General features: G+C 36.9%; 1 protein-coding gene across 2 annotated transcripts; it reads right to left on the bottom strand.

Moving 5' to 3' along the window:
• Positions 1–4,422: 4,422 nt before the first annotated feature.
• LOC128236787 (putative ferric-chelate reductase 1 homolog) lies at positions 4,423–27,720 on the bottom strand. 2 transcript variants are annotated; one of them, XM_052951900.1, is made up of 13 exons: positions 27,575–27,720; positions 24,628–24,741; positions 20,456–20,653; positions 18,096–18,197; positions 14,536–14,695; positions 14,062–14,181; positions 11,930–12,045; positions 10,943–11,029; positions 10,013–10,093; positions 8,907–9,006; positions 8,334–8,477; positions 7,521–7,591; positions 4,423–5,781 (listed from the first exon to the last, which is right to left on the bottom strand). In XM_052951900.1, exons 2-13 carry the CDS (start codon positions 24,685–24,687, stop codon positions 5,689–5,691), a joined length of 1,332 nt encoding a protein of 443 aa, XP_052807860.1. In that variant the 5' UTR covers positions 24,688–24,741; positions 27,575–27,720; the 3' UTR covers positions 4,423–5,688. The 2 variants fall into 2 exon arrangements, with proteins under 2 accessions (XP_052807860.1, XP_052807859.1); XM_052951899.1 differs by lacking the exon at positions 27,575–27,720 and having other exon boundaries at positions 24,628–24,931.

Below are 27,720 nucleotides of genomic sequence, written 5' to 3'. Positions count from 1 at the left end.
GAAGTCACGTGTTTCCTCTCCCTGTGAACTGTGGTCTGTCCAAAAAGGTTTGGTGATCGTAGTCTGGAGTTCCTTCCCCTTACCCTATCGTTATCGGGACGAACTGTATGGAATATCAGCAAGCAGGGAACCAGACTATGATGCTCGGTGAGGCGTTTAATGGTTCCATTGAAAAGAACTTCAACCATATTTTAGAAATGCTGACACAAAAATCAAAACTAGAGTTGAATAAACATTGACAAAACATGCTATTGGTTGAGTCCAAACTCTCAAAATCTCCTAAAACTTTAATTCAGATTCAGGGGATTAGGGGCTTAAACAGATTGCATGTTTTGTCAATGGCTATGCCTTTCTTGTTCTGATTTAGGAATCAAGGTTTTAGATGTTCCCAAGAGTACCATCAATGCCCTAAATCGCGCACCTTTCCGTAAACCAATGTGGTCTGCCTCGGATTTCCAAAAAGAGGCCAAGGTAATGGTTCTTTAGGCAATATTTGTTAATGCAAAAAGATGGTAAAATATCGTAGTATCCTAAATTATGTAAATTACAATTTCTCACCAAAAAGAGCCTTAATGAGTGCAACAATTGAGGTCAAAGTTCATGGAGTGCATAATTCATTTAACCAATCTAAATATATATATATATATATCTACATGAAAATCGAGTGCAAAAACTGTTTATTTTGTATATATTTGTTATTTTGAATACAATGCGCAAATAGGTTCAAGAGTACTTCACAATGTTATTGCCAAGTGTTTCAATATAATATACGCAATAAAAGATGTTTACTACATACTGTGAGCCACTGATTAAAACACCAGAATATTTCGCTCTTATTGTTCATGTACAATTTTGAATAAAGATAAAAACAAGCGCCATAATGATTTGACCAGGTTATGCACCAGTCATTTGTAACCACGCCCCCCCCCCAGGTCCGGGGGTAAACCGGGGATAGCCGGGGAAAAGGGCCGTGTTTTTACTTTCCAGGTGGCCCCGCAGAGCCGGGTGACCGCGGTGGTTTTGTCATAGCGCCAAATTAAGCCGAGATTGGGCCTTATATAGAGTCTCTGGTGTGCGGGGGCATTTGGCCGGGGTTTAATCGTCAGTTCGTCCCCGCAAGGCGGGGATTTTACCCGGGGTTGGCTGGGCTGGACCGAAAGTCAAAGTCCCGGCTATTCCCCGGACCTGGAGGGTGTGGTGTGGTGGGGTGGGGTGGGGTGGGGCCGTGGTTACAAATGACAGGTGCATTAACATTTAAACCGAACGATTTTTACTCCTGCACTTTGGGAATTTTGTGGATGATGTGCTACCTGTCTTACAGTCTTGCAATTTAAAATATTTCTGAATAGATAAAGTGATATATATATATAGATATATAAACTAAAATATGATCTACGTCTTACAATGAGCTAGCTCAAATCATACTTTACAGCGGAGGTTCCAGGAATTGACGCTTGAGGGGGTGTTTATATTATTAAGTTTAAATTAATTGCCAGTGAAGCGAATTTTTGAATACATAATTAGGGATCCCAACAGTAAAGTCATGAAGTTTAACTGCTAAATTCAATTAACGCAATCTAATTTCAGCGTTGTTAATTGTTAAGATTTCTGACATTGTAAACCGTCCATATACATCCGAGGTTGTTTTGTATGGAAAATGGACGAGATGTTCCGAATGGTTCAAATTATCTTTTAACGTACTGCTTCCGAAGCAAATGTGCGAAATTTTATACGAAACCAGTGACAGAAACAACTTTTGACATCACTCAAAGGACTAAATAGAGAATGTGTTTAATTGAAATCTGCAAGTACGTCAGTGTTTGGTAACACCGAAGATAGAAACGACTCTTTGCTAGAAATGACCTGACAATGAAAACACTTAAGGCTACAGTTCGGACTCATTTTGCAGAGAAAACAGATACCACGACGCCGGTTTCAAAGGAATACCTGAACAAATGGTTAAACAAACGCTTCTCTGGTTTATATTGATGTGACCTAACCCAACATATGCTGTGAAATTCAACCTTAATTGGTCCCTTTTGTCTGTTATGAAAAACAATTGGGATTCCTTTGAAATAAGGAAAAAAGATAGGTGTTGGTTTAAGTCGGGTTCATTATGAGTTTTGTTCAGGCTGGTAGACATTTAGACCACTTAGAAGGGATTCCATTTTGTCAGTATTGCGTCATAACGTTGAAGACGAATATCAGTCATCGGAGCACCTCGGCCATTTTCCATCCAAAAAAACCCTCGGATGTATATGGACGGTTCACAATGTAAGAAATCTTAATATTTAACTACGCTGCAAGTAGATCGCGTTATTTCAATTGAGCAATTAAACTGAATGACTTGACTTCTGGGAATCATAATTATTTATGCAGTAAAACACTTAAATGGTAGTCACAATAGAACAATTAAACAAAACACTACAATTAATTAATACTATTATTATTTTTAAAAACTACCTGTACGGATGTTCCGGCAAACTTCCGAGGTTGTTTTCTATGGAACATTGCCGAGGAGTTTCGAATGGAATATCAAATTGGTGGCATAATTTGTTTGCTGTATGAAGATTTGTTCTAAACGAAATGATCGTTTCGTAGTTGGATGTAATCTCTCAGCAGATCCAAAAACTATACAGTTTTAATCTTCTTGGCCAGAGTAGTGTAACTTTGTAAATGCTTTTATGCGGTTTACAGAGATTTATCAGTTAAAGAAATTATATGTAACTGTTTCAAACATTGACAATATCTAAAAAGATCATTATGAACCTACAAGTCTATTTTGATAGGGATTTCAGTATCAAGAGGCCCACAGTGGTTAGCGCACTCGCTCTCGCTTAGGCGACCCGTGTTCGATTCCCTGCCTAGGCGCATATGAATTTGGTTTGTGGTCACCAAGCCGGACAAGTGGGTTTCTGCCGGGTACTCCGGTTTCCCCCACAACACAAGACAAGACCACATTCTCGGGTAACATCGTGCAAACGAGAGTGATAAATATAATGTTGTAATAACTTTTTTCTCAATCGTTATAAAATAAATGAGTTTAAACTACACGAGTGCATCCGCTCTATAACATGGCTTGGTTGGTTATTTTCTATTCAGAGCATGTCCGTAAGGGAAGTAGGCAACATATTGATAGTTCACTTTAAATATTTTGTGTTAGTTGATAGGTGCCGTTATAACAGTATAGTAACATATACCATGTGATGTGAATATGGAGGCTTTATTACACATTGTTTCCAATTTCAAAGACCATAATCCAGTCAAGCCTGTGCGGATCTGGCTGGTTTTCGAAAGAAACCGATATTTAACATCTGCCATTTTGCCATTTCAAGGGCTATAATCGCGTCATGCATGGGTGGATCGGTAAGGTATTCAACAGGAACCGTGATTAAGTCAATATCTTATAACTGTTAAAGTTCAGTAAACGTCGGGTAAAAATAGAGGCTCTTTTATTTTCAAAAGCTAAATTTTAGCAACGGCAACCTTATCAAAGGAACACAAAACCAACTGCCCTCTCTGAGTACAGGTTGTCTCTCTTCGATTGTAAGATTCGCTTGGCTACAATAGCAATTTTGACAATTTCATAACAACAACATAATCAATTCGTGCCTGGGAGGATCTGGCTGGTTTACGAAAGGAGCCGAGCTCGCACGAACGACGGACTACGCATTAGGTCAAAAGAGCTAAATATAGAAAACCAATTTACTCCGAAAGCAAATATACCAAATGTTATAAAAAAATCAGGAAATCTTTTATGGCAGTTATTTCATCATCATTGTAAAGTGAGTTTTTTTCAAATTCCTATCAAAATCATTTTTAGGCTACTGAAGATCCTTATAACAGAATAATAAACATAGTGTACAATATACATATTTCCTGTATATTTCATCGAAATATTCCAAATAACATGGAAACCTTGTCTTGTGGCAATATTTAGAACGCTAATCAATTATTTCTCGCTTCAAATATCACCATAAAACAGGTTTCATGCACCTTTTAAAATAATGATTCACTCTCGTTAGAACTATTTAAAGACCGATTTGACTATTAACATAATCTAAGTCACTGCGCGCATATCCGTCACAACCACGAATTATCGCATATCCAAACGCAATTATTTTCACTAAGCACAAAAGAGTTCCAGCAAAAAAAAAAATTTTTACTTAATTTTGTTTAACTGAATTGGGAGAAAAAGCATCTACCATAGCCGCTCGTGTAAGATAGGTTCATCCCGACCCTCGCGCAGGGTGTTTTGCATAAACTCGGTAAACCTCGTTTCCGCAAAACACCCTACACTCTCGGCCATGGAAGATACTTATAATCTTTGTTTATAAGTCGGGTATATGTTAACCAGAAACATAAGCTCAGTGAGCTATTTTCCGACGTGAAGAAGTGTACAGAAAATAATAAACAAACACAATACAAATGTGTATTTATTTATAAAACTAGATATCTTAAAAACAAAGCGTTTAAAACGTAGCAAAGGGGAACGGTAATACAAAACAAATAAAGTAAGCTTACAAACATGAAAATACGTACTCTTAAATATGAAAGAAACTGGCGTGATTTCAACCTAGTAATTTCAAGAGTGCAAAATGTATATTCATTCATAGACATTTTTAAAATTCAACCCGCTTAAAATGTAGCACGAGGAAAAATAATGTAAAATAAATAAAGTAAGTTAGGAATCTAAAAATAGATACATTAAAATATGAAACAAACTACACCGGATTTCTTAATACTTTTCTGGTTAGAAATAAAGGAACTCTTCCCACAAATAAGTTTGTTCTCTATTGGCTCCACCTTAATGTTAAAGCTGCACTCTCACATGTTGACAGTTTTTACTTTTATTTTATCTAAAAAAAATTGTCTCAGAATCAGCTGATTTTGGCATCAATGCTTTCAATTCAGTCATATAAGATGACTCACAATAGAACAGATCTCAACTGCTTGGAAACTGCCGAAAAATATTTTTTTTTTATTCCTTAAAGCGTTAAAAACGCTTTTGGCCATAACTCATCAATTTTCGAACGTAAACATAAAATGAAATCTGATATTTTTTCAGCAGTCTTATACCAATGGTTTCCAGACATTTGCGTAAAAATTGGCTCATTTAAAGACAAAAACTAAGAAAGTTGTCAATACGGTTAATCTGTTAAGAGTGCAAATTTAAAAGCTCTTTTATCCATAGTCTTCAAAGCTGCACTCTCACAGATTGACAGTTTTTTTTTTTGGCTCAGAATCAGCTGATTATGGCATCAATGCCTTTCATTCAGACTCACTTTTCTTAAAGCGTTAGAAACGCTTTTAGCTATAAAACATTCATTTTCGCACGTAACTATGTGAAATTGATCTTTTGTCAGCAGCCTTGTTACGCTGATATCCATAGACTTTTGTTACACTGATATCCATAGACTTATGCCAAAAAAGGCTCAATCCAAGACAGTTTTTTTTGCTGCCAAAACGGTAAATCTGTGAGAGTGCAGCTTTAAGAGCCAATTATTTTGGCACTCGATCTGTCACAAAGCAACAAATTAATTATGATATTATATACCAAAATCTCAAAGTTAAATACCCTTTTCCCGTTTTAACACAACGGAACGATCTAATAACATCATCAATAAATATTGTCAATACATGAAACGGCACAGCACGGAGAAGTCATGAAGCGTTGAACATGGAGGTCTAGCTGGCGGCGATGACAGCCATGATAGCGATGAAGAAACAAAACATCACCACACAGAATACCAGAAACAGAATAAAGTTGAGGGATGTCGCCTGAAATTGACAAAAATAGGTATTTAGTACGATTCGTTTAAAGAGTGAAAACATTAACAATTGTGGCTGATTTTTTGCCATTTCGACTTTTCACGATTTCGCGATAATTCGACAACCCGTAATACGGCGTAACGAAATAGGCTTAAAACAGGCGAACATGGGAAACTTGGCAAGCGGGTTATACATTTTCGACCATTCGCAGCAAAAATACGAAATTACAGAAATCAGCCACCATAATTTTACCTTAGGATAAATAAAACCGCTCTAGTGCCGGTTAGATGCTTGTTTTTGTAGTCTTTCTTTTATTTCTCTCTCTAGTATTTATCTCGCAAATATTTCTCTCTCTCTCCCTCTCTAATATTTATCTCTCTAATATTTCCCTCTCCAACAGTTCTCTCTCCAACAGTTCTCTCTCCAACAGTTCTCTCTCCAACAGTTTCCTCTCCAACAGTTCTCTCTCCAACAGTTTCCTCTCCAACAGTTCTCTCTCCAACAGTTCTCTTTCCAACAGTTCTCTCTCCAACAGTTTCCTCTCCAACAGTTCTCTCTCCAACAGTTTCCTCTCCAACAGTTCTCTCTCCAACAGTTTCCTCTCCAACAGTTCTCTCTCCAACAGTTCTCTCTCCAACAGTTCTCTCTCCAACAGTTTCCTCTCCAACAGTTTCCTCTCCAACAGTTCTCTCTCCAACAGTTCTCTCTCCAACAGTTCTCTCTCCAACAGTTCTCTCTCCAACAGTTCTCTCTCCAACAGTTCTCTCTCCAACAGTTCTCTCTCCAACAGTTTCCTCTCCAACAGTTCTCTCTCCAACAGTTCTCTCTCCAACAGTTCTCTCTCCAACAGTTTCCTCTCCAACAGTTCTCTCTCCAACAGTTCTCTCTCCAACAGTTCTCTCTCCAACAGTTCTCTCTCCAACAGTTCTCTCTCCAACAGTTTCCTCTCCAACAGTTCTCTCTCCAACAGTTTCCTCTCCAACAGTTCTCTCTCCAACAGTTTCCTCTCCAACAGTTTCCTCTCCAACAGTTCTCTCTCCAACAGTTCTCTCTCCATCAGTTCTCTCTCCAACAGTTTCCTCTCCAACAGTTCTCTCTCCAACAGTTCTCTCTCCAACAGTTCTCTCTCCAACAGTTTCCTCTCCAACAGTTTCCTCTCCAACAGTTCTCTCTCCAACAGTTTCCTCTCCAACAGTTTCCTCTCCAACAGTTCTCTCTCCAACAGTTCTCTCTCCAACAGTTCTCTCTCCAACAGTTCTCTCTCCAACAGTTTCCTCTCCAACAGTTCTCTCTCCAACAGTGCTCTCTCCAACAGTTCTCTCTCCAACAGTTTCCTCTCCAACAGTTTCCTCTCCAACAGTTTCCTCTCCAACAGTTCTCTCTCCAACAGTTCTCTCTCCAACAGTTCTCTCTAATAGTTCTCACTCTCTAATAGTTCTCTATCTAATAGTTCTCTATCTAATAGTTCTCTCTCTCTAATAGTTATCTCTAATAGTTATCTCTCTAATAGTTCTCTCTAAAATATCTCTTTCTCTCTTATAGTTCTCTCTTATATTTATCTCTCTAATAATTTTCTCTAATATTTATCTTTCGTATATTTCTCTCTCTCTCTCTCTAATAGTTCTTTCAAATAGTTCTCTATCTAATAGTTCTCCCTCTAATATTCCTCTCTCTATTATTTCCCTCTAATATTTCTCTTACATTTCTCGCTTCTATACTTTTCTCTCCAATATTTTTTGTAGAGTTACCTGTTTCTGTTTTTCCTCCTTCTTCTCCTCCATTTCCATCCCATTTGCAGCGTTCTTAGTGTCTACTGTTTCTGTGAAAACAATTTATAAATGTTAAGCTTATGCCATGAACTATAATCTTATCCTGGCCACATTTAATCGATCAATCTTAAGTCCCTTATAACAGGATCGAGCCTTTTAAAGGAAGTAGTTTTTGTATGATACTCTTGATGCAAGTAATTTAGTCTAAAGAGAAAACAGTCGAAACTCGCTTTGTCGAACTCTGTTATTTCGATTTTCTCTTTATGTCGAACTTTTTCGAACGTGTTAGGTTGTTATATCGAAGAATTTCCCGAACTCCAAACGACTTAGACAAAGCAAAGATTGACCGTATATACTTTATTCTCATTGTCAAGATTGTTGCATAACTTGGGCTAGTATTAACGGCACTACATTGCTTTAACCCAAAACCATATTGCAAAATGCTGCCATTTATACCTTTGGTTTATAAGTAAAGTTAAGTAACGAAAGGCATAACTACAGTCTGACCCTGCAATGTCGAAGTCGTCGGGAGCTCAGGCAATACTTCGAGATAACGAACATTCGATATAACCGAAATAAAAAAAAATGTCTTACTAAACCAAACACAATCGAAAACAATTTCTACATAACATCGAGATAACAAAGTTGGACATAGCGAGTTTTGACTGTATGACTGTAAATATCATTTGTGAAGCTATTTCAGCTTTTTCACCATGTAACCCAAAATCATACGATCCTGCATAAAAGATACGTAGAAAACAGATATAAAAATGTATAACAAATGTATCATACGTTTGTTTTTGTTGTCACGCCACTTTAGAACTTCCATAATGATCGCAAAGATGAAAATGACGCCCAGCCAGATCAGACCAGTGATCAGCCCGCCCACCGGAATATCGGAACGCTCCATCGCAAGACCCATCATCGTCGCCACAACTACAATAAAGATGAGATATTAATTTAAGTCGGTTAACAGATATTGATTGGCCACCTAAACTTACATGTACGGAAGCCGGTAACTAGGCTTGCTGTGCCACGCAACAAGCCCAATGTTATTTTTAATGCGAATATCTCAGAAGAAAATGCATTAATAAAAGGCACTATTTCAGACTGTAAATAGCCATATTTTTCTACGGGAAGGATCCACAACCACCAGTTCCCACATTTAAACCATAAAAACATCGGTTTTGAGGGAGGAAACTGCAACTGTCAAAACCTGCGCCCCTCACGCCCCAGGGGTAACCCCCATTCTAACACCAACTCATCGAGCCGCCCCAGATTTTGATGTGTTGGTCGAGGCACTTCAAACAAACATTTTTTAGGATGTTTTTCTAATAATTATATGAGGCAATCCAATACACGCACCTGCAAGTATATGACCGATCACGCCAACCCCGAGATGAGCCCAGTTAAACAGTGGCCGCAATTTGTGGTCGCCACCAGGTCGGAGCAGGCCCATCACCGGCTGAAATATCAAATATCCCTTAAGTACATGTACTGTAACAATTCTTTGTAAGCCACAGGGCTTATATGATGTAGTTATATTTTTAGATGAGAAGTAACTTAAAAAGAGGTAACTGTTTTGTTTTAGTGTAAGATCGCAATATATTTCATCGAACGAGCATCAAAAAATCTGGATTTCACGGGTTGCGGTGAAACAGTGAATTTCGTTTTTATTTCACTCATAACTCTCTATAAACCCTCGAAAAGCATATAAAAATAGGTTGTCATGTAAGAGTAACATTAATTACAGCGAAACAAATATCCATCACAAAAAATATATAGAAAACATGCTGAGTCTTAATGATGAATTTTGATGCCCTTCAAGGGGCTAGACACCAGATGTTTCGAAAATCGGCAAATGCAGTATTTCTTTAAAACAAGCCTATATTTGTCAATGCGAACAAGTAGGAGGATGATAATACATCATTTTACTTGATTAAAAAAATAAACGCAACAATCCTGCTGCTTTCTCATCTGATTTTCCCCGTTTAAAAATAGCGCCTAATTGTTTCCAGTTTAAATCGTACAGATTAATATAACAACGCTTCTTTTAGACTGGCGACAGCCTTTATTAGACTAAAAGAGAATTGCGGGTAGACATTCAAGTAAATTCTTTATTGAATAAATGCGCAAAAACTTCGAAAGATGTACAGTCGAACCCGGTTGGCTCGAACTCACAGGGACCGGCGAAAATACTTCGAGCCCCAGAAAAATCGAGCCAAGCGAGATTTTTTACCTTCAGTATAAAGCAAACGGTCCTTTACATCTAGTTTGAGCCAACGATGACTTCGAGCCAAACGCGTTTGAGCCCACGGGGTTTGACTGTATGTTTCGTAAGCAAGGTCATACACCAATAAGTAAGATTCGATGCGTTTTACGCAACGATGTCAATTTTAAGTAAGCTTTTGACATCTTTTCATGCACTTGCATCATCTCGTGTATAGTCCCTTTAAGCTGATGCAACTCACATTGAGAAACATGATAACGGTGCAAATGATGCCTAGGATCGGATGGGCTTTGGTGGCGCTCTTGGACGACGGCGGCGTTAGCTGAAATAGGGGCAAATAGTTAAATTAAAGAACCGTCAATAAATACATCTCAAATCGATCGATATTAATATAATTTTATATTGGAATCGATGCTTAATCTAATGTGTATTTATATCAATCGATGCTTTTCTATTGCAATGAATACATCTCTTATTACTCCGTGCTATTTTATATGGCAATGGATTCTTCTCACATCAATCGATGCTGTTAAACATTACAATGGATCCATCTCATAAAGTTATACCATCTTATAAAGTTATGCACCATTTCGGACTGGAATTGTAAAAATAAATATTGGGGGAATACCCAAACCCCCTGTGAACACTTTAGACCAAATAACTTTGTTTCAAAGGGAGGGGCGTAAGTCACAAGGTTACGGCCCCTAAGTTACGCCCCCCTCCAACGTCAACTCCTGGTATCCCTGGCTAATGTTCTTAAGAAACCCGTGTAGACAGACTCGCCATAAACATATGATCAGGCGCGTAGCTGCCATTACGTGAGTACGCGGCTGAATCCATATGATTCTCACATTTTTTTTTTTTAATCAGCTAAAGTTTCAGTATGCGTACTTGACTACATAATCCTAAAACTGTCTATTTTCCAGTATCAAATAAAACACCTCAGAACGCCAAGAATGCACCAGACTGCACAATGGTTTTCAATACTATCCGAGGGGGCCTGCCCCCGAACCCCCTAGCACAATTATGAATCCACATGAATAGAGGGCTAGCTACGCCCCTGCCAACTGCAAATAAACAAAGGGAGACTATAAAAGGGGCGTTGTTAGGTCAAAATAACTATATTTTTATCAAAAATAAGCGGACGAGTAAGAAAGTGCGCCATATTTACCTGGCTGTACCCCTCCAGCTCGACAAAGATAGGGATAAACCCGATCACTCCAAACACAACTAGGCCGATCATAGAACCGCGATGCAGCTGAAGTGAAAATATGGGTACATGTATATTACAAAAGCACACTTTTTAATTTATCTAACGAGCACATAAATTCACTGTTGCAGTTGTGTTTTCTCCTTGGTATTCGATGTTATGTTATATAGCATGTACATTTCGTAGTTATATGTGTAAACTGCAACATCAGCAAAGTGTTTTATCTTCCAATGCGTTGAAAAAATGCGCTTAAATGTACCGAAGTCTGGACCTTTTTTCCTCAAGATATCGTACAAAAGCGAAACACGTAAATAGTAATGTTATTTCAATTAGCTTAATCACCCGTTTAATTTTTGTGAGCTTATCATAAATATAAATTCCCTAAAAAGTCTAAAACAAATGAACTCGTATATTGGAATAAAAGTAGTGCACTAAAAGAGCTTGACAACGTGCAAAAACAATGGCCAGACTATTGTGCGACCCAGACACAGCAATTGTGAGACTTATACATATTTCAACTTACCTTTTTAAAGCTGCACTATCACAGATTGGCCGTTATGACACATTTGTTTTTTTGCCTTGGAATGAACAATTTTTGCGAGAATGTCTGAACACTGGTAATATGAGGAATATCAGATCGCACTTTTCTTATTTGCGTTCAAAACATGATTTTTATGCCGAAATCGTTATTCTGAAAGTGAACGGTGACCAGATATTTTCGCAAAAAGTGGCTTATTCCAAGACAAAAAATAAAAAAAGGTTGTCAAAACGGTCAATCTGTGAGAGTACAGCTTTTAAGGGTTGTATTAAATGTGCAATTTAGGTCAATCTTATAGACATACATCATTGACTTAATTCACTGTACTTAATATCACGAAATCCGGTTAGCTATACTGTTCTTAGATCCAATAAATTCCACCCATAATATGAAACCGGAAGTATACACACCTGGAACCAGTATTTGGTGTCGAAGAGTTTCTTGTCTGGCAGCATGTCCTTCTGGTAGCGGGCAATAACGATACCGACGGTGCAGCACAACATCCACGCCAACACCATCATAATACCTGCAACGACAACAGGCGGTAGCAAAATACATTTGAGATGTCTAACAATAGTTTTTCTCAGTTGAAATTTGAAAGACCGATAGATATTATGTAATTTTTAAATGGTTACCGTTTAATGAGTAATAGGGTGCGATACTCCAGGTTTAATTATTTCGGTTACTAAATGCTAATAACACTTTAACCAGCTTAGTGTTTGGGATTATATTTTGTCTACTTCCAGCCTATGTCTCAACCTACCGATTCACCACATTAAAATCAAAAACGACTGCCTGCTGATTTACCAAATTTACTGTACAGCGGATTTTAAAGATACTGCCGACCCATTGGACAAAATATAATTTCGAAAACTTTGGCAATATTTTTTACGATTTTCTCCATACATGCGTATTTGAATTTAACACTTTAAAATAGGCAATAGGTCCCCAAATAACGATCAACGAAAACTCATTTAAATTATTTATATTTTTAAAACATCGAGTGTCATACGTAATAGTTGGCTTTACCGATAACATAACCGATCTTGGCTCGCCGAAGCTAAACCAGAGCACAAATTTACCAATTTTCGGTAATCTGTACTTGTACGGCAGGTCAACGGTATCACATCGTTAAGAACGGTAGTACATCGCCAGGACATCGTAAGAACATCGTCGATAAAAAAAGCATCTGCCGGAGACGGTATAAATTTTTGATCATGCTCAGAAAGTTCTGCGCTGCCGGAGCGAGCAAAGGGACTAAAACGGCAGTACAATGGCAGTACAACGACACTACTCCAGTAAGGCTTCGTTTATGTCGGTAGAGCACCTGTAGCGCCCTGTAATGAAACGGCGGCTCTCCGGTGGCCTCAGTTTATACCGTACTGGTACTAATGTGATATACATTATTTCTGCTGATATACTAACGATGTACTACCGTTCTTGGCGATGTGATATCGTACTTATACCATGCATCGGTAATACAACTGCCGCGCAACGGTATCACTCCGCTATAGCTCTGGTCAGCGGTGGCACAGCCGTGGCACAGCGGTAGAACAACGGCGGCGCCTCGGTTTAACATCGGTTACAGAAAAGTGGAATTCGGTAGCACATTTGACTCTTACGTCGGTACTACATCGGTATTGTTAAGGCCAGTTGTGATTTCTAAGTATGTTTTCGGTGGAGCTCGGCCGATTTTTTCGCCGTTTTAATTGTGTGCTCCGGAGAAGTAGGTCGAGAGACATCGAGTTGGTGTGACAGGCCCATTACGGAATGATTGTTACAGTTTAAGTCGACATGACTGTGCAAAAGACGGGAGATAATCCAAAAACCAATTAGACATAATTTATAGTCGAATTGGCATTACTTCCCGTCTTTAAAGTGAAATTTATATTAATGTAAGTGTAATGCTAGGTAATGCACCAGTCAGTTATAACCACGCCCCTTCGCGCCAAAAATAGCGGGGAATGGGTCTTACCTAGGGTCCCTGTGGTGCGGGGTCATTTGGCGGGGATTTTACCCGGGCTTGGCTGGACCGAAAGTCAAAGTCCCCGCTAATCCCCGGACCTGGGGCCGTGGTTACAATTGACTGGTGCATAACCAAGGAATTTGTACTATTTAGACGTTTAAATTACAACTAGGACACATGTACAAGTTGTGATCTACGTAATACAGTTATGAGCAGGCGCGCACATGACATTAACAACATCGAGGGGAAACGAGGGTCGGCCAGAGTACCCGTACACGTGAACAAATAGTTTAAGCAAACATTTCACTGAGAGGTCGATATAACATCCGGTAAAAGGCGAAATTAGAACGCCTTCTTATATAAATATTTTTTTTAATCAGGGCACGGCTATGTGCCACTACCTAACCCAAACCCTGACTCTAGCCCTAAACCTAACCCGAGTGACGTATATAATTAGCCCCTCCTACGCCCCGCGTCTCCTACACGTACATGTTATTAACATTTTAAAAATTTGTAAGACCAACTGCAACCTCTACATTTATGGGTTCAAGTAATGTTTCGTTACCGGTACCGTACCGTGCAGTTTGACGAGCGGGCTGTTCAGTTTGTAGAGGGAGTAGATACTAGTGGACAGGAAGTTCACCTTGCCGTCCGACGTCCACGGGATCATGTGGTGTTCCTCCATCTTCCAAGCACCTGTGGAACAAAGACGTGGTAAACAGTGGCCTGGGAAAGCCCTACCATTCTAAAACAAATGTTTCATTATAAATAGAGCAGCGATGATCAAGATTCTTTTTTCATAATGAATGATCTCTACAATGGATAACATGTTAACTTGTAATACATCCTATCACCGTGCTCTGCCTTTCCTTACAAGAGACACAGTTATTTGATTTATTATTTAGGTTACATGCCACTAAATGTAGTTCAGGTCATATGACACCAAAGCAGGATTTCATTCCTATCAAATGACTGTGAAAAGAGAAACACTTCAGAACTTGATCAATGTTGTCTTTGCTCTTCAATGGATAAATTGTATTTAATACTTACCATCTTCGTACTCTGCCTCTCCTAACACGAGCATAAGACGATATTGGGTGTTCAGGTCGAAGAATTGCGAGTTCCCGCTTACGCTCACATCACGCGTGAAGTCACACGAGATAACGCCGTTGCTCTGGGTGACCGCAGTTCCTGAGAGGCCCGTAGAAGACTGTTGGATAAAAATGGAAAGGTGTTTGGAGACTATATATAAAGCTGGTTCATAGTATAATTACTTAAACCTATGTTTGGCTATGGGTAAAAATAGAGAGAGAGAGAGAGAGAGAGAGAGAGAGAGAGAGAGAGAGAGAGAGAGAGAGAGAGAGAGAGAGAGAGGGAGGGAGGGAGGGGGGAGAGGGAGGGAGAGAAAGTGTGTGTAAAATATGTCATTGCATGTATTTATAGTTAGCTTGTTTGGAATAAGTTTCGTCAGTAAGTTAACTCACGATTAAATAATAAATACTACACATGCTATTTATTAATCAATTCTCCCAATTGAACTCGCAAGTCATTAATTTACTTTTGATAAAACCTCGGAACTGCAATCAAAGCAGTATTCGGAACTCCTCGGCCATTTTGCATCGAAAACAACCTCAGATGTATGCCGGTACATCAGTAGAAGTAGTTCGTAAAATTTTAAATAATACCATTAGTTAATTGTAGTGTTTTAGCGTGTATTTTTATTATGAAGTTTATATTGCTTAAATATTAAGATTCCCAAGAGTTAAGTCATAATTAAGTTAAAAGCTGCACTCTCACAAATTGAACGTTTTGACAACTTGTTTAATCTTTGTCTTGGAACGCTGACAAAAAATAGATCGCAGATTTTTATATCTAAGTTCAAAAATTGATGTTTTATGCATGTTTCTTAAACCGTTAGTAACGGTTTAAGTCATAAAACAAAAATTTTCGAACAGATTTGACAATCTAAATCTGATCTTTTGTCAGCAATCTTTTATCATTGGTTTGCAGATATTTACGCAAAATTTTTTCTCTTTCCAAGACAAAAAAAAAAAAAAATATGTGAAAAAACGGTATATCTGTGAGAGTGCAGCTTTAACTGCTAAATGGAAATTACTACGCGATCTACTTGCATCGTAGTTAAATTTAAAGATTTCTGACACACTGTGTGGGAATGGACACCGGATATAGCTCGAAAAATGATCAATCAATAAACATTTGATTCTGACACATGGTAAGTTTTTTGCTATTATTATTTTATTTGATAGTGATATTTATCAAATTCGAAGAGCTTCGAATAGATCAATCCTGTGCAATACACGACTATATAATGGAAATGTGTCTCCTCTTTTGTATAATAGCAAAATTTTCGCCGAATGTTGCATGATCGCTCACAAATGTTCAGTTTAATATGTGATACGATTTCAAACATAAAACAACAAATAGAAAATAAGAATGAAATCCGAATCGAGCGATTTCATTATAATTACAACATCTAATATTGTGTATGATATCAATACGATATGTTTTGTTGTTATGGAGATATTCATCCTTTTTGATGACCTGAAGATGTACCGGGGATAGCTGAAGCAAATAAATAACTGCACAGGGGATAGCTATTAACTGTACTGAGGATAGTTGCGATGTATTTATATTAACGAGACTGTGATGATGGTTACATCTTCTTAACTCTATGCACGCTCAGGGAAAATTGTCCAATGTTGTCCATATCGAGAAATTAGAGCAATAATGTTACTGTTATATGTATAGTATACCTCACATAAATGTGTCCCTTGTTTGTATATATAAATAAAGATGATCGGTCCGTATGTCTTTGCATTCTAATGAAAATTCAGTTTTATATCATCAGCTGTCCATATCATAAATATAATATTGAACGGTGACGTCATACAACTAGTAAGTGCGGCTTGCTATTTTCACAACGACGTAGAAAAGTCGCAAGAAAACTTCAATATCTTTGTTTAATAAAACACGCCTACAGCGCTTTAAAAAGTATTTAGTGGTAATATAAAAGGTTCGGTATAATATAAAAAATATTTACATTTACACTTCGGGCACCAGTCAACTGCAACCACGGCCCCCCAGGTCCTGGGGTATACCGGGGATACTATGTGCCCCCGCAGGGCCGGGTGACCGCGGTGGTTTTGTCATAGCGCCAAATTTAGCGGAGGTTGGGCCTTATGTAGAGTCTCTGGGGTGCGGGGGCATTTGGCCGGGGTTTAACCATCAGTTTGTTCCCGCAGGGCGGGGATTTTACCCGGGGTTGGCTGGACCGAAAGTCAAACTCCCGGCTATTTTTGCAACGTCATCAATAATAAATAATATATTGTGATCAAATTTTGTTCACTTGAAGCTGTTTCTAAGCTTGGATCGATGTTGCTATTACTTAGAACAGGAAATGGTCTCAGCTCGTTCACTTCACCGAGAAACTAATTATTGTGACCAACCTTGAAATATAAGCAGCATGCATACACATGTATACGTTCATTTTAGGAGGACATGTACCAAACTCATTGATAACTTAAGTTTATTCAATAATTTGTCATTACATTGTACTCTCACTTTTGCAGATAATTTGAAAAATGGATTTGGCGGATGCATCCATGGATTTGTCAGCGGTAACTGTGACTGAGGATAATGGAAAAAAGTTTGTGTGCAGCATATGTACCTATTCAACTGACTACAAAAGCAACCTGAAAAGGCATATGAATGTACAAAGAGACATACCAAGGACCAGCACTCCAAAATCTAAAGAAAAGGCGAATGAAATTTCGAAGCCATTAAATATTATGTGTATTGTATATATACTGTTATTGTGTTACGATCATCTTGGTCCATTTTTACATGCTATCCCCAGTACACATTGCTCAACTTTGAAACTATCCCCAGTACACAAAACGGCTATCCCGTTACAGTATCGTGAACATTTGTAAGGGCATATCTTTAACAGTTTAAAAGTTACATTGCCAGTTTTTACAATAAACATAGTTTAGCTTATGCTTGTAAAATCCTTCGATTCAGATTTCTTTATTTATTCGATATATTTCCTAAGATTACAATACTTGTCGAAATTCTGTGAGTTTTGAGGTGATCATCACAGATTTAAAGTAACATTTTTCATGGTCTGCTAATTTTTAAGCATTATAAAGCACATCATAGGCCAAATTTAGCTATTAGTTCAAACACTTGTTTCATTTGTGGATACGGTAGATAATCGTTAACACAGCAAGATCTTACCTCTGGTCTAGAAAAACAACAGCATATCGGTATGTTTACTTATCACTTTTTGAGCTATATCCGGTGTCCATTCCCACATAGTGTGACAGTGTAAAGCGATTGTTTTCGATAGAAAATGGCCGAGGATTTCTGACCGTTTGTTTCAATGTTAAAAAGGAGTGACCATTTGAAAACTTCGACTTGGGACGAAACTAGGTCACAGGTGTTCAAAGCCCGCGCGATTCTGTGCATGCGCGAAAGTGAGGTTTTCATTGATTGAAGATAATGCTTGCTTGATCACATTTTAACGCTCAATTCAATTGTTACCTGTTGTACGTGATGTGTTAAGCAGGCGAATAGAGGGTTGTACTTACGGGTGATAAGGGGTCGCTGTCGTCACCCTCGTTGAACCAGGACTGGACGGAGGCCGCGTTCGAGCCACTGGGCGGGAAGCACGCCACCACGCTGTCATCACCCTGGAAACAAGGTCTAGTTTATATGCAATTGTTTTGGCATGATTATCACGACAGCCGACAACTTATGGAATCACACTCTTGTCCGTTTTCTGGATTGAAACAAGTGTCATAGTCAAAATAAATCTTATAGTCTTTATCCAGGCCCCAATGTCTCGAACATATTTAAGTCAAATCTCAATCTCAGTCTCAACTCCACTAACCACATAAAATAAAAACAGTTTTAAAAACCATACATGTTTCACACGTTTGAAAACCACATTCAATCACTGAATATGTTGATTAAAACCTCGGGTTTAGATTCCACGGGGAAAAAGTTCTACAGCCAAAGATGTACTTGTGTTCAATTCATTGTTTTTAATAATTACTTCAGTATTATGTTTTTTGCTATAATTAGTTTTCTTTGAAAAAGGAAGTGAACGTTAAGGTGGTAAATCAGTACAGCCCCAGGGGTAGTATTCAATGTACCACTTAAGACAATCTTATGGTCATGTATCATTGACTTCATTCACTCTATTGGTCAGTTATGAAAAACAAGTGATCCGATTCGCTATATCCTTCTTAGATCCAGTTAAGACCAATATTGAATACTATCCCTGGTGTCAATTTTCAGAGGCCATGAAAAAGTAATCCGATTAGCTTCATCTTACTTAGATCCAGTGGATCAATATTGAAACTTATACATGTTTCTATTTTCAGAGGCCATGAGAACTGAAGTACCCGTCATGGTGATCGAACCAAAAACTTTTTAGTAGTTCGCTGACGTATCATTTTTTTGCGTTTTTTAACTTTATTTTTAAATCTTTAAGGCCTAAAAAAAATACATTTGGTTCGGGTTACCCGACCCTACCTACGGAATAGGCGCCGACCCTACCGTTTTTATAGTCAATATGAAAAAAAAAAATGAAAAATTAAAAAAAAAAAAAAAAAAAAAAAAAACAATCTCGTTTTTTTTTTAAATTGCTTTTTAATATTAAGTTTAAACCTTAAATGCTTATACAGAAGATAGCTTTAACACCATTCTCCAATGATGAAAATTATTTTCTTATATAAAACCTAATAAAAAAAATAAATAATAAAAAAAAGCCTACCTACCCTACCTATTTTTTTTAAGGATGTAACCCTAACCAAACAATTTTTTTTTTAGGCCTAATTAAGCTTTCCTTACCCTATGCTGTAGTTAAAGTGTTTTCTTAATGTTAATAATACAAAATGCGTCTGCGCTTGCATTTTAATTAAAATATCATTATGTAAATGCATTACCCGAAGCGTATGCGATGTTCAGATTAAATTTAAATGAAATTCTTAATGAAAATGTTCGACTGATCCTTCAATAGGTATGACTAAGTATAATGAAAAAATCATACATGTTCTATTAGCCCATTATTCGTGTTTTATATAAAGTTCATATTTACTTAGTATTGAATTTCGATACAAAAATGTGTTTGCTTTATTCACTATGTTTCTTTAAAAATGAACGTATGTTGACTTTCACCTTTTCCTCACAAACTTTCATGTTAAAGCTGCACTCTCACAAATTGAACGTTTTGACAACTTTTTCGTCTTGGAACGAGCCAATTTATGCGAAAATGCATGGAAACCAGTCATATATAAGACTGCTGACAAACAATTAGATCGCAGATTTTTATATTCAAGTTCAAAAATTTATGTTTTATGCATTTTTCTTAAACCGTTAGTAACGCCTTTTAGCCATAAAACATTACTTTTCGAACGGAATATGAAAATCTGCTATCTGACCCTTTGTCAGCAGTCTTTTATCACTGGTTTGTAGATATTTACGCAAAGATTTGCTCATTCAAAGACCCCAAAAAATAAACAAAGTTGTAAAAACGATAAATCTGTGAGAGTGCAGCTTTAACTACCTTTCAATAATGAAATGGATACTAGTTACTAAAGGCGTTTTTGTTGATATCAAACAAGTTTATTTTTTTTCAGGGTTTCGGCGGTTTGGAAACCTGCTTTGAAAGTTTTGCTTGAAGTATCTAATGTATGATTGTATGGACAGCTTCAACAGCGTGATGGGGCCTCTGCATGTAGCCATTATTTATGAATTTTAGTGCGAAAACAAGCTGTAAACCTTCAAACATGCTATTTACATGCGGCTGTTTTTTAAGTGCTACGAATAACGTACGTAGCTAGTATAATATATTATACATTAAAGCACTAACATGGTCAATGCATTGGTACAAGTGCACGTGCACCTCGTGTTTTGCAACCTAACTAATGCTCTATGCACCCACCATTCGAAGATCACTGGAGAACCCAAGGGCGAGATACATGTTGGTCTCTGATTCGTCAGCCTTCATATTGAACGTGATGGTGGAGCCGGCCGCCGGGTCCCACGTGACCAGGTAGCTGCAGCCACTGCTCTGGCAGTCCGGGAAGCATCCCTTTGACACGCCGCACGCGGAGTCCCAGGCGACGGTCCCGTAACTTGGCTAAAATTTTAAAGATAAACTCGTACTCCAAATCAGTAGCACCACATTTAATATAATTGTTTAATTTACCGAAAAGGATGAAAAAATATCGAAAATAATGGTTCTTATGAAGGACAATGAGTTTAATTTGAAAGAAAGATGCAGAAAACACGGTATTTCTACCTGGTGAGACAAAGGTTGATCATTGCAAAACATTTAGGACCCACCAGTCATTTAATATTTGTGCGTTTGATATCAGCTATTAAATACACGTTGACTATCTTGTTATCAGTAATAAATAGTTTTCATAGATGCATTATTTAGTAAGTAGTTATGAAAGAGATTCAAACATTCCGAATTTCAAGGGTATATGTCATTTTTCTGAAAATACGCATAATACCTGCAGAATTAACCACACATATATATGAACGGAAGATTGTCCCATATTCCGACTAAAAAGAAGCATGAGTTTGATGAGCAGAATCGCCAAGTATTGGTAATTTTTGGATGCCTTAAAAGTGAGTGACCCCATATTACTTTGATTTCACTTGATAGGATTTTACGAATAAAGAAAAAAATAATTATGTGCAAGTTTTAGCGATGCTTAATAAACCAAGGCTATTTCATGTCCGAATACAATTGAAATAATTTACAAACTCTATGTCAGGTAAATAACTGCATTTTTGGATCAGTTATATAGCGTTTATGAAGTCTGCAAGAAAGACCCTTTCAAGGGATACCAAAATTATATGGGGTCACCAAAAGCACGATATTTTAGGGTGAGGAATCATGCGAGTTAAAGGGGTTCTCACATGGGTTACCCCACGTGATTCCCCACCATGTATTAAGGCGACTTATGTATACAATGGATACTTTAATAATATAGTCATTTTCCCGCTGTTTCAACAAAGAATATTATGCTGAATTAATGTTCTATTTAAATACCAGTTTAAAAAGTTAAAATTATTCAAATTGTTCAAAGTGTAATAAGAGCTCTTGTTTGAAATTAAAATTAAATTTATGTGGGAGTCTTTCAAATCAGTCTGCCCCTCCGTCGGTTTGATGGTTTGTCTTTCACTCTCTTTGTCTTTCACAAATAATTGTACATGTGTAAATAGTAGTTAAAACGACTCGACATGGATATACCATTACCTAGACAAATATTATAATATATAGACAGGGCAATGACCTCAGTTGCCAGGCTGCTTGAAAATGTATTATTTCTGACGTACATACAACCGCGGTCAAACTGGTTAGCTGATCGATTAAAACCACTTTAAACGACTTTTAATTTTAGTGTCTGCCTAGCGGTCACAATGGTGCTTTAAAGCTGCACTCCCACAGACCGACAATTTCGTCTTTTATAATAATTTTGTCTTCGAATCAGCTGATTTTGGCGTCAATGCCTTTAATTCAGTCTTATAAGATATATGACTGAGAATAGAGCCGTGAGATCTCAGGTGTTTCTAAAACTCCCCAAAAAGTCATTTTTCTATAAGCGTTAGTAACGCTTTTAGCCATAAAACATCAAACTTCGAACGTAGATATGAAAAACTGCGATCTGATCTTTTTCAGCAGTCATATAATACTGGCTTCCATACATGAACGCAAACACTTGTTCATTCCAAGACAAAAAAATGTTAAAAACGGTCAATCTGTGAAAGTGCAGCTTTAAACTTTCGATGACTTACTTTTCCAGTTACGTTTGGTATGTAATACTGTAGCATTAAAGGGACTAGACACCAGATAGACCCAAAAAATCGGCAAATAAAGAATTTCTTCAAAACAAGCCTAGAATTATAAAAGCGGTCTAATATGAGGCCAATAATACATTATTTTACAAGATTTAAGTATTTTATCTCAGTTTTTTTCTCAGCTGAGTTTATCCGTTAAAAATAGCGTGTACTGGTTTCCCAGTTTATAGTGTGTATATTTGGCATGTGAAGGTCCTTAATACAGTTACATATACAGACGCTGTTTTTAAATTTACTGGAATTTACATGATAGACAATCCCAGTAAATGTCGCATTAGAAAATTATGCAAAAACTACGAAATAGACATGTACCGTAAGCGATGTTATACACCAATAAGTAAGATTCAATGCGTTGTACACAACGATATCAATTTTATGTCAGTTTTTGACAATGTTCGTCATTCCTTGCAATGGTATCATATGTTATTATGTCGCTTTTGTAGTAAATCCCACGATTATGATGGAATTTACCACTTAAAGGGTCCATTAAATATTAGTTAAAATCGACTCGACATGGACATACCATCAACTACTATACAAATAGTATGGTATATTGACAGAGAAATGACCTCGGTTGCCAGGCTGCTTGAAAATGTATTAATTTTGACCTACAAACATTCCCGGCCAAGCTGATCAGCTGATCGATTTGAATCTCTTTAAAATCCTTTTAATCTTAGTGTCTGCCTAGCGGTCACAATGGTGTCTTAAACTTTCGATGACTTACTTCTCTAGTTACGAGATGGTCCGAAAATCGGCAAAGATACTATTTCGTCAAAACAGGCTTAGAATTATAAATTCGAGCTAGTTTAAGGCCGATATTTCTATTGTATCGGTGTTTCAGCTCAGTTTACCCGTTTAAAAATAGCGCATTCTGGTTTCCCAGTTTACAGTGTGAATGTTTAGGATAAGAAGGTCCTGTGATAAGTACAGACATGCATGCCGACGCTACTTTAAAATGTCTTCGATTTACGTGCTAGACAAACCAAGTGAAGTTTGTTTTGAAAAAAATGCAAAAAATGCGAAAGATACGCAAGTTTTAAAGCTGCACTCTCACAGATTGAACGATTTGACAACTTTTTTATTTTTTTATCTTGGAACGAGTCATTTTTAGCGAAAAAACATGGAAACCAGTGATATAAGACCGCTGACAAAAAATTAGATCGCAGATTTTTATATTTAAGTTCAAAAATTAATGTTTTATGCATTTTTCTTAATCCGTTAGTAACGGTTTAAACTATAAAACATTAATTTAAGAACGTAAATAGGAAAATCTACGATCTATTTTTTGTCAGCAATCTTATATTATTGGTTTGCAGATACTAACGCAAAAAAATGTTCTTTTCAAGACAAAAAAGTAGTTTTAAAAATGGTAAATCTGGGAGAGTGCAACTTTAAGCGGTAAGATACATCGATCAGTAAATAAACTTCAATGTGGTGTACACAACTTTATCAATATTATGAAAGTTTTTGACAATTATCTTTTTTTTCTTGCATTGGTATCATCTGATGTCTAGTCCCTGATAGTTAATCTAACGATTATGGTGGATTATATTACTTAAAAGGCCAATTAAGGTCAAATGACTGTACAAAATGTGCATGTATGATGAACTTTCTATATAATATTCCAGGTTCGTTCGTTTCTTGCAGTTCAACACACAAAGTAGTAATTAATTAATGATTACTAGTATACAATAGGGCATTATGTAGTCTTTGGAATTCTAATCGATAACAGCTTGTTTTTTGTTTAAACTATATTCATTTCACAACGATTGTGAAGAAAGTTATATCAATGTATACTAGGTCTACTGGCACCGGGTTTTCAAACGATTTTTTTTTTATAAATATCAAAATAAATCTTATAATTCCAAACTAAAAATTACAATGCTAAAAAAGTGAGAAATTATTGAATAATAGTTTTGTTTCATAAATATGCATTGTTAATTTTTAAAAAACAACAACTGAGTTTGAAAATCCGGTGCCAGTGACTAGGTCACTCATGTTGGCACGATGTTGCGCGAGAGTATGGTCTAATTGTGTTGTGGGGAAATAACAGAGAACCCTGAGAACCCCCACGTGTCCGGCTTGGTGACCACCACCCAAACTCACATGCACAAGACCAGGAATCGAACAGGGTCGCCTTGGTGATAAACGAGTGCGCTAACCACTGTGCTAACCGCAGAAAGATTATTTGAAAACAACCTGTCTATGGTCTACAAGGTAATGATCTAGAGCAATTCTTACCTTGACTACTGCCAGCACCAGAATTATCCACCTTGCATCCAATATTTGTATGAATCCCATCTTGGGTTGTTATATGTTTGTAAGATTTTTAGCACCGTTTCTTTCAACAACCAGCTAGGGAAGATGAAACAGAGATATCACGGATGAACGCAATCTTAGGCGATCCTTTAAATAATGATCAGAGCAAACATTAAAACCTTGTATTTTAATAATTCACGTGAGCGGTCTGATTATTCATGCCATTCATTTTAAAGTCACGATTTCTGTTTTTATCGATATCGATGTTTTCAAGCGTTTTGGGTATAACCAATGCTTCGAAACTGTGTCACTCACGACTTGTTTAAATATAGCCGTCCAGTAATGTATAACAAAACACTATGTACATATACAATGGACTTCAAATTATTTTCTCTATTTACATACCCATTTAAGGTTAAGGGGGTCGATATTTAGTTGACATACAAATTGGACAAAGCTTTAACTAGTTTTCAAATATGAGTCCTCATCGAACTCAAATTCATTCATTGAGTTCGGCTTATGATGACTTTCGTTTTAACATTTTGAAATAAACTCAAGCGAGTGCGCATATCTTAAAGAAAAAAAGGTGAGATAAAGACCTTAAATTATACAGAGCATGAGTCAACACAATCAGGCGATGTCATGTATATGTTAACTTGTAGCATAGCATCTAAAAGGCCAATTGGATGCTCTTAAAGCTGCACTCTCACAAATAAACCATTCTTACAACTTTTTTTTTATTTTTTGTCTACGAAAGAGATTTTTTTTTTGCGTAAATATCTGCAAACCAATGATTAAAGATTGCTGACAAAAGATCAGATCGAAGATTATTTTCATATTTCCGTTCGAAAATTAATGTTTTATGGCTTAAACCGTTACCAACGGTTTAAGAATTATGCATAAAACAACAATTGCGATCTTTTTTTTGTCAGCAGTCTTATATAAATGTTTGAATGGATTTTCGCAAAAATTGGCTCGTTCCAAGACAAAAAAAATTGAAAAAGTTGTAAAAACGTTCAATCTGTGAGAGTGCATCTTTAACATCATAAGTGTGTTGAAGAATGCAGAACGTAATAGTTTATTCGTACTAACAGACCCTATTTTCATAGTTGAAGTTTTTTTATTCATTTATTTTTTAAATGGAGGGGGGGGGGGTGTCCTGTGAAAGCAGGCACGTACCCGGAATTTGGCGTAAGAGGGGGTGTTACTTAGGGCTGTAAGCTTTTTACTTGCGCCCCTCCCTCAGTACCGAAATTTATTCGGTTTAAAGTGTTTGCAGTGGGGTTTCTAGCCCGAAATGGTGCATTTTGGGCGTATGGTATTACTTTTTGTCTCCTATATTGAAATATAAAGTAAACTAAATGGGGATGCACGCCTGTTGGACCCCCACCCCATGGATCCGCTTGTGAAAAGGATTAAAACGTACTAACGGACCTAACGGCTGGTGAACACGTATGCATGCGTGGTATTTTAACTTGGCTTTTATATATTTTGTTTCCTAAAATAGTATAGATATATGCACTATATACTATTACAAGTCACGCACGTTCTAAAACCACGCATGCGTATAAACTAGCGGATTGTCCAAGTTCAGTTTTAATTTCAATATTGTATAAATAGTATTCATAATTAAACCCGAAATGTATCAGTCTATACTCAAAATGGTCAAATACTTCACGGAGAGGACCCAAAAACCCTTATACCATATTTTGATTAACTGTTGATTAACTGTTGATTAACTGTTGGTGGTTCTTTGGATAGGGAATGCTGGCGCAAATCTGAGCCCCTTAAGTGCTCCCCAGCAAACGTTATATCGAAGATGCTCGTATACATAAATTAAAACGTATATTTATATATAAACCATTGGTTCAAAATCATGCTTCACCATCAAAACGTTTTTGCTCAAAAATAAATAAATGACTCCTAAAACCAATACTGTCCGTTCAAATACATGTATAAGAAACCGCAGTGTCCAATTTCTGGACTAAGAAAGTGATTCCGATTTAGTTACACCCTATTAAACATAATCACCAAACCTGGTTATAATCTGACCGAAATTAAGGGTACACGTGCACCAACAAAAAATTCCATATATTCTTATTTACTGTTTGTACTAGGAATGCCGGGCCAGCGATGACTCTTTTCACATTTATAAGTCACGATTTTCTCATTGATTGCTCTAAATATATTGCAATTAAGCATAGATCGTGCATATTTTGAATGGAAAGGAGCTCCAAACTGTCAGTGCCGAAAATATAGTTCATCTGATACGCTTTGAAGAACACTGACTTTGTTAAACTGCTTAAATACGAATTGGCCAATATACCTCTTTTCGTGGTATATACGACGCATTTTATTCACCCGGGATTGGCAAGTTATATATTTGATATTGGTTGACGAAGAATTTGTGGTATAAGTAGATAGTACATAGCACCTCCTAACAGATTATCAATAGTGAATGTGTTATTTTAAGTGCAAGAAGCTTAAAAAGTTTATAAGAGACATCAATATCGGAAATATTGAACTAATTTATACATGACATTTATTAAAATCTAATTTGTGGGAGGATTATTATTTGATTCATAGGCATTTGAAAATACCCCAAAACACAGGCATCGGATTTTCAAACTCGATGCGTATTTAAAAAAAATAATATATATTTTTTTAATATTTTTCACAATTTAAGTATTGTAATTTTTACTTTGGAATTATATTTTTAGCATGATTCCGGTGCCAGTGTCAAAAAACATCCATACACCTCAAAATATACATTGCATCGTATTTTATGCCAATCTTATACAAGGTAGAACTCCGATGCTACAAGTGTTTATATATATATAATACAGCTGTCAAATTAAGTGATACAGTATAATTCTGTACTTTATAATTTCAACTATGAACTCTTTAGAGTTTAACGTTGCTTTCTTACCTGGTTATACTTCGAGACACAAAAGCATTCACTCTATATTCACTCTCATTTTTCACAGTCAACTAATAAATCACATTTATTGTCACTTAAAATAATTACCAATACCTTCCTTATGTATAAACCTGAACCATTTGTAAACAGCAGTA

This window comes from Mya arenaria, chromosome 6, assembly GCF_026914265.1.
Source record: "Mya arenaria isolate MELC-2E11 chromosome 6, ASM2691426v1".
NCBI lineage: Eukaryota > Metazoa > Mollusca > Bivalvia > Myida > Myidae > Mya > Mya arenaria.
The sequence above is the reverse complement of the archived record's forward strand: the minus strand, read 5'-3'. Positions and strand labels throughout refer to the sequence as shown.

Bases quoted from the DNA above. Each gene is read 5' to 3' on its own strand.
- LOC128236787 (XM_052951900.1), bottom strand. From the start codon at position 24,687: ATGGGATTCATACAAATATTGGATGCAAGGTGGATAATTCTGGTGCTG. The intron at 18,198-20,455 runs GTGGGTGCATAG...CCTTGTTTCCAG, and splicing joins TCTCCAGTGATCTTCGAATG to GGTGATGACAGCGTGGTGGC. The intron at 11,030-11,929 runs GTGTGTATACTT...TTTTCACTTCAG, and splicing joins ACACCAAATACTGGTTCCAG to CTGCATCGCGGTTCTATGAT.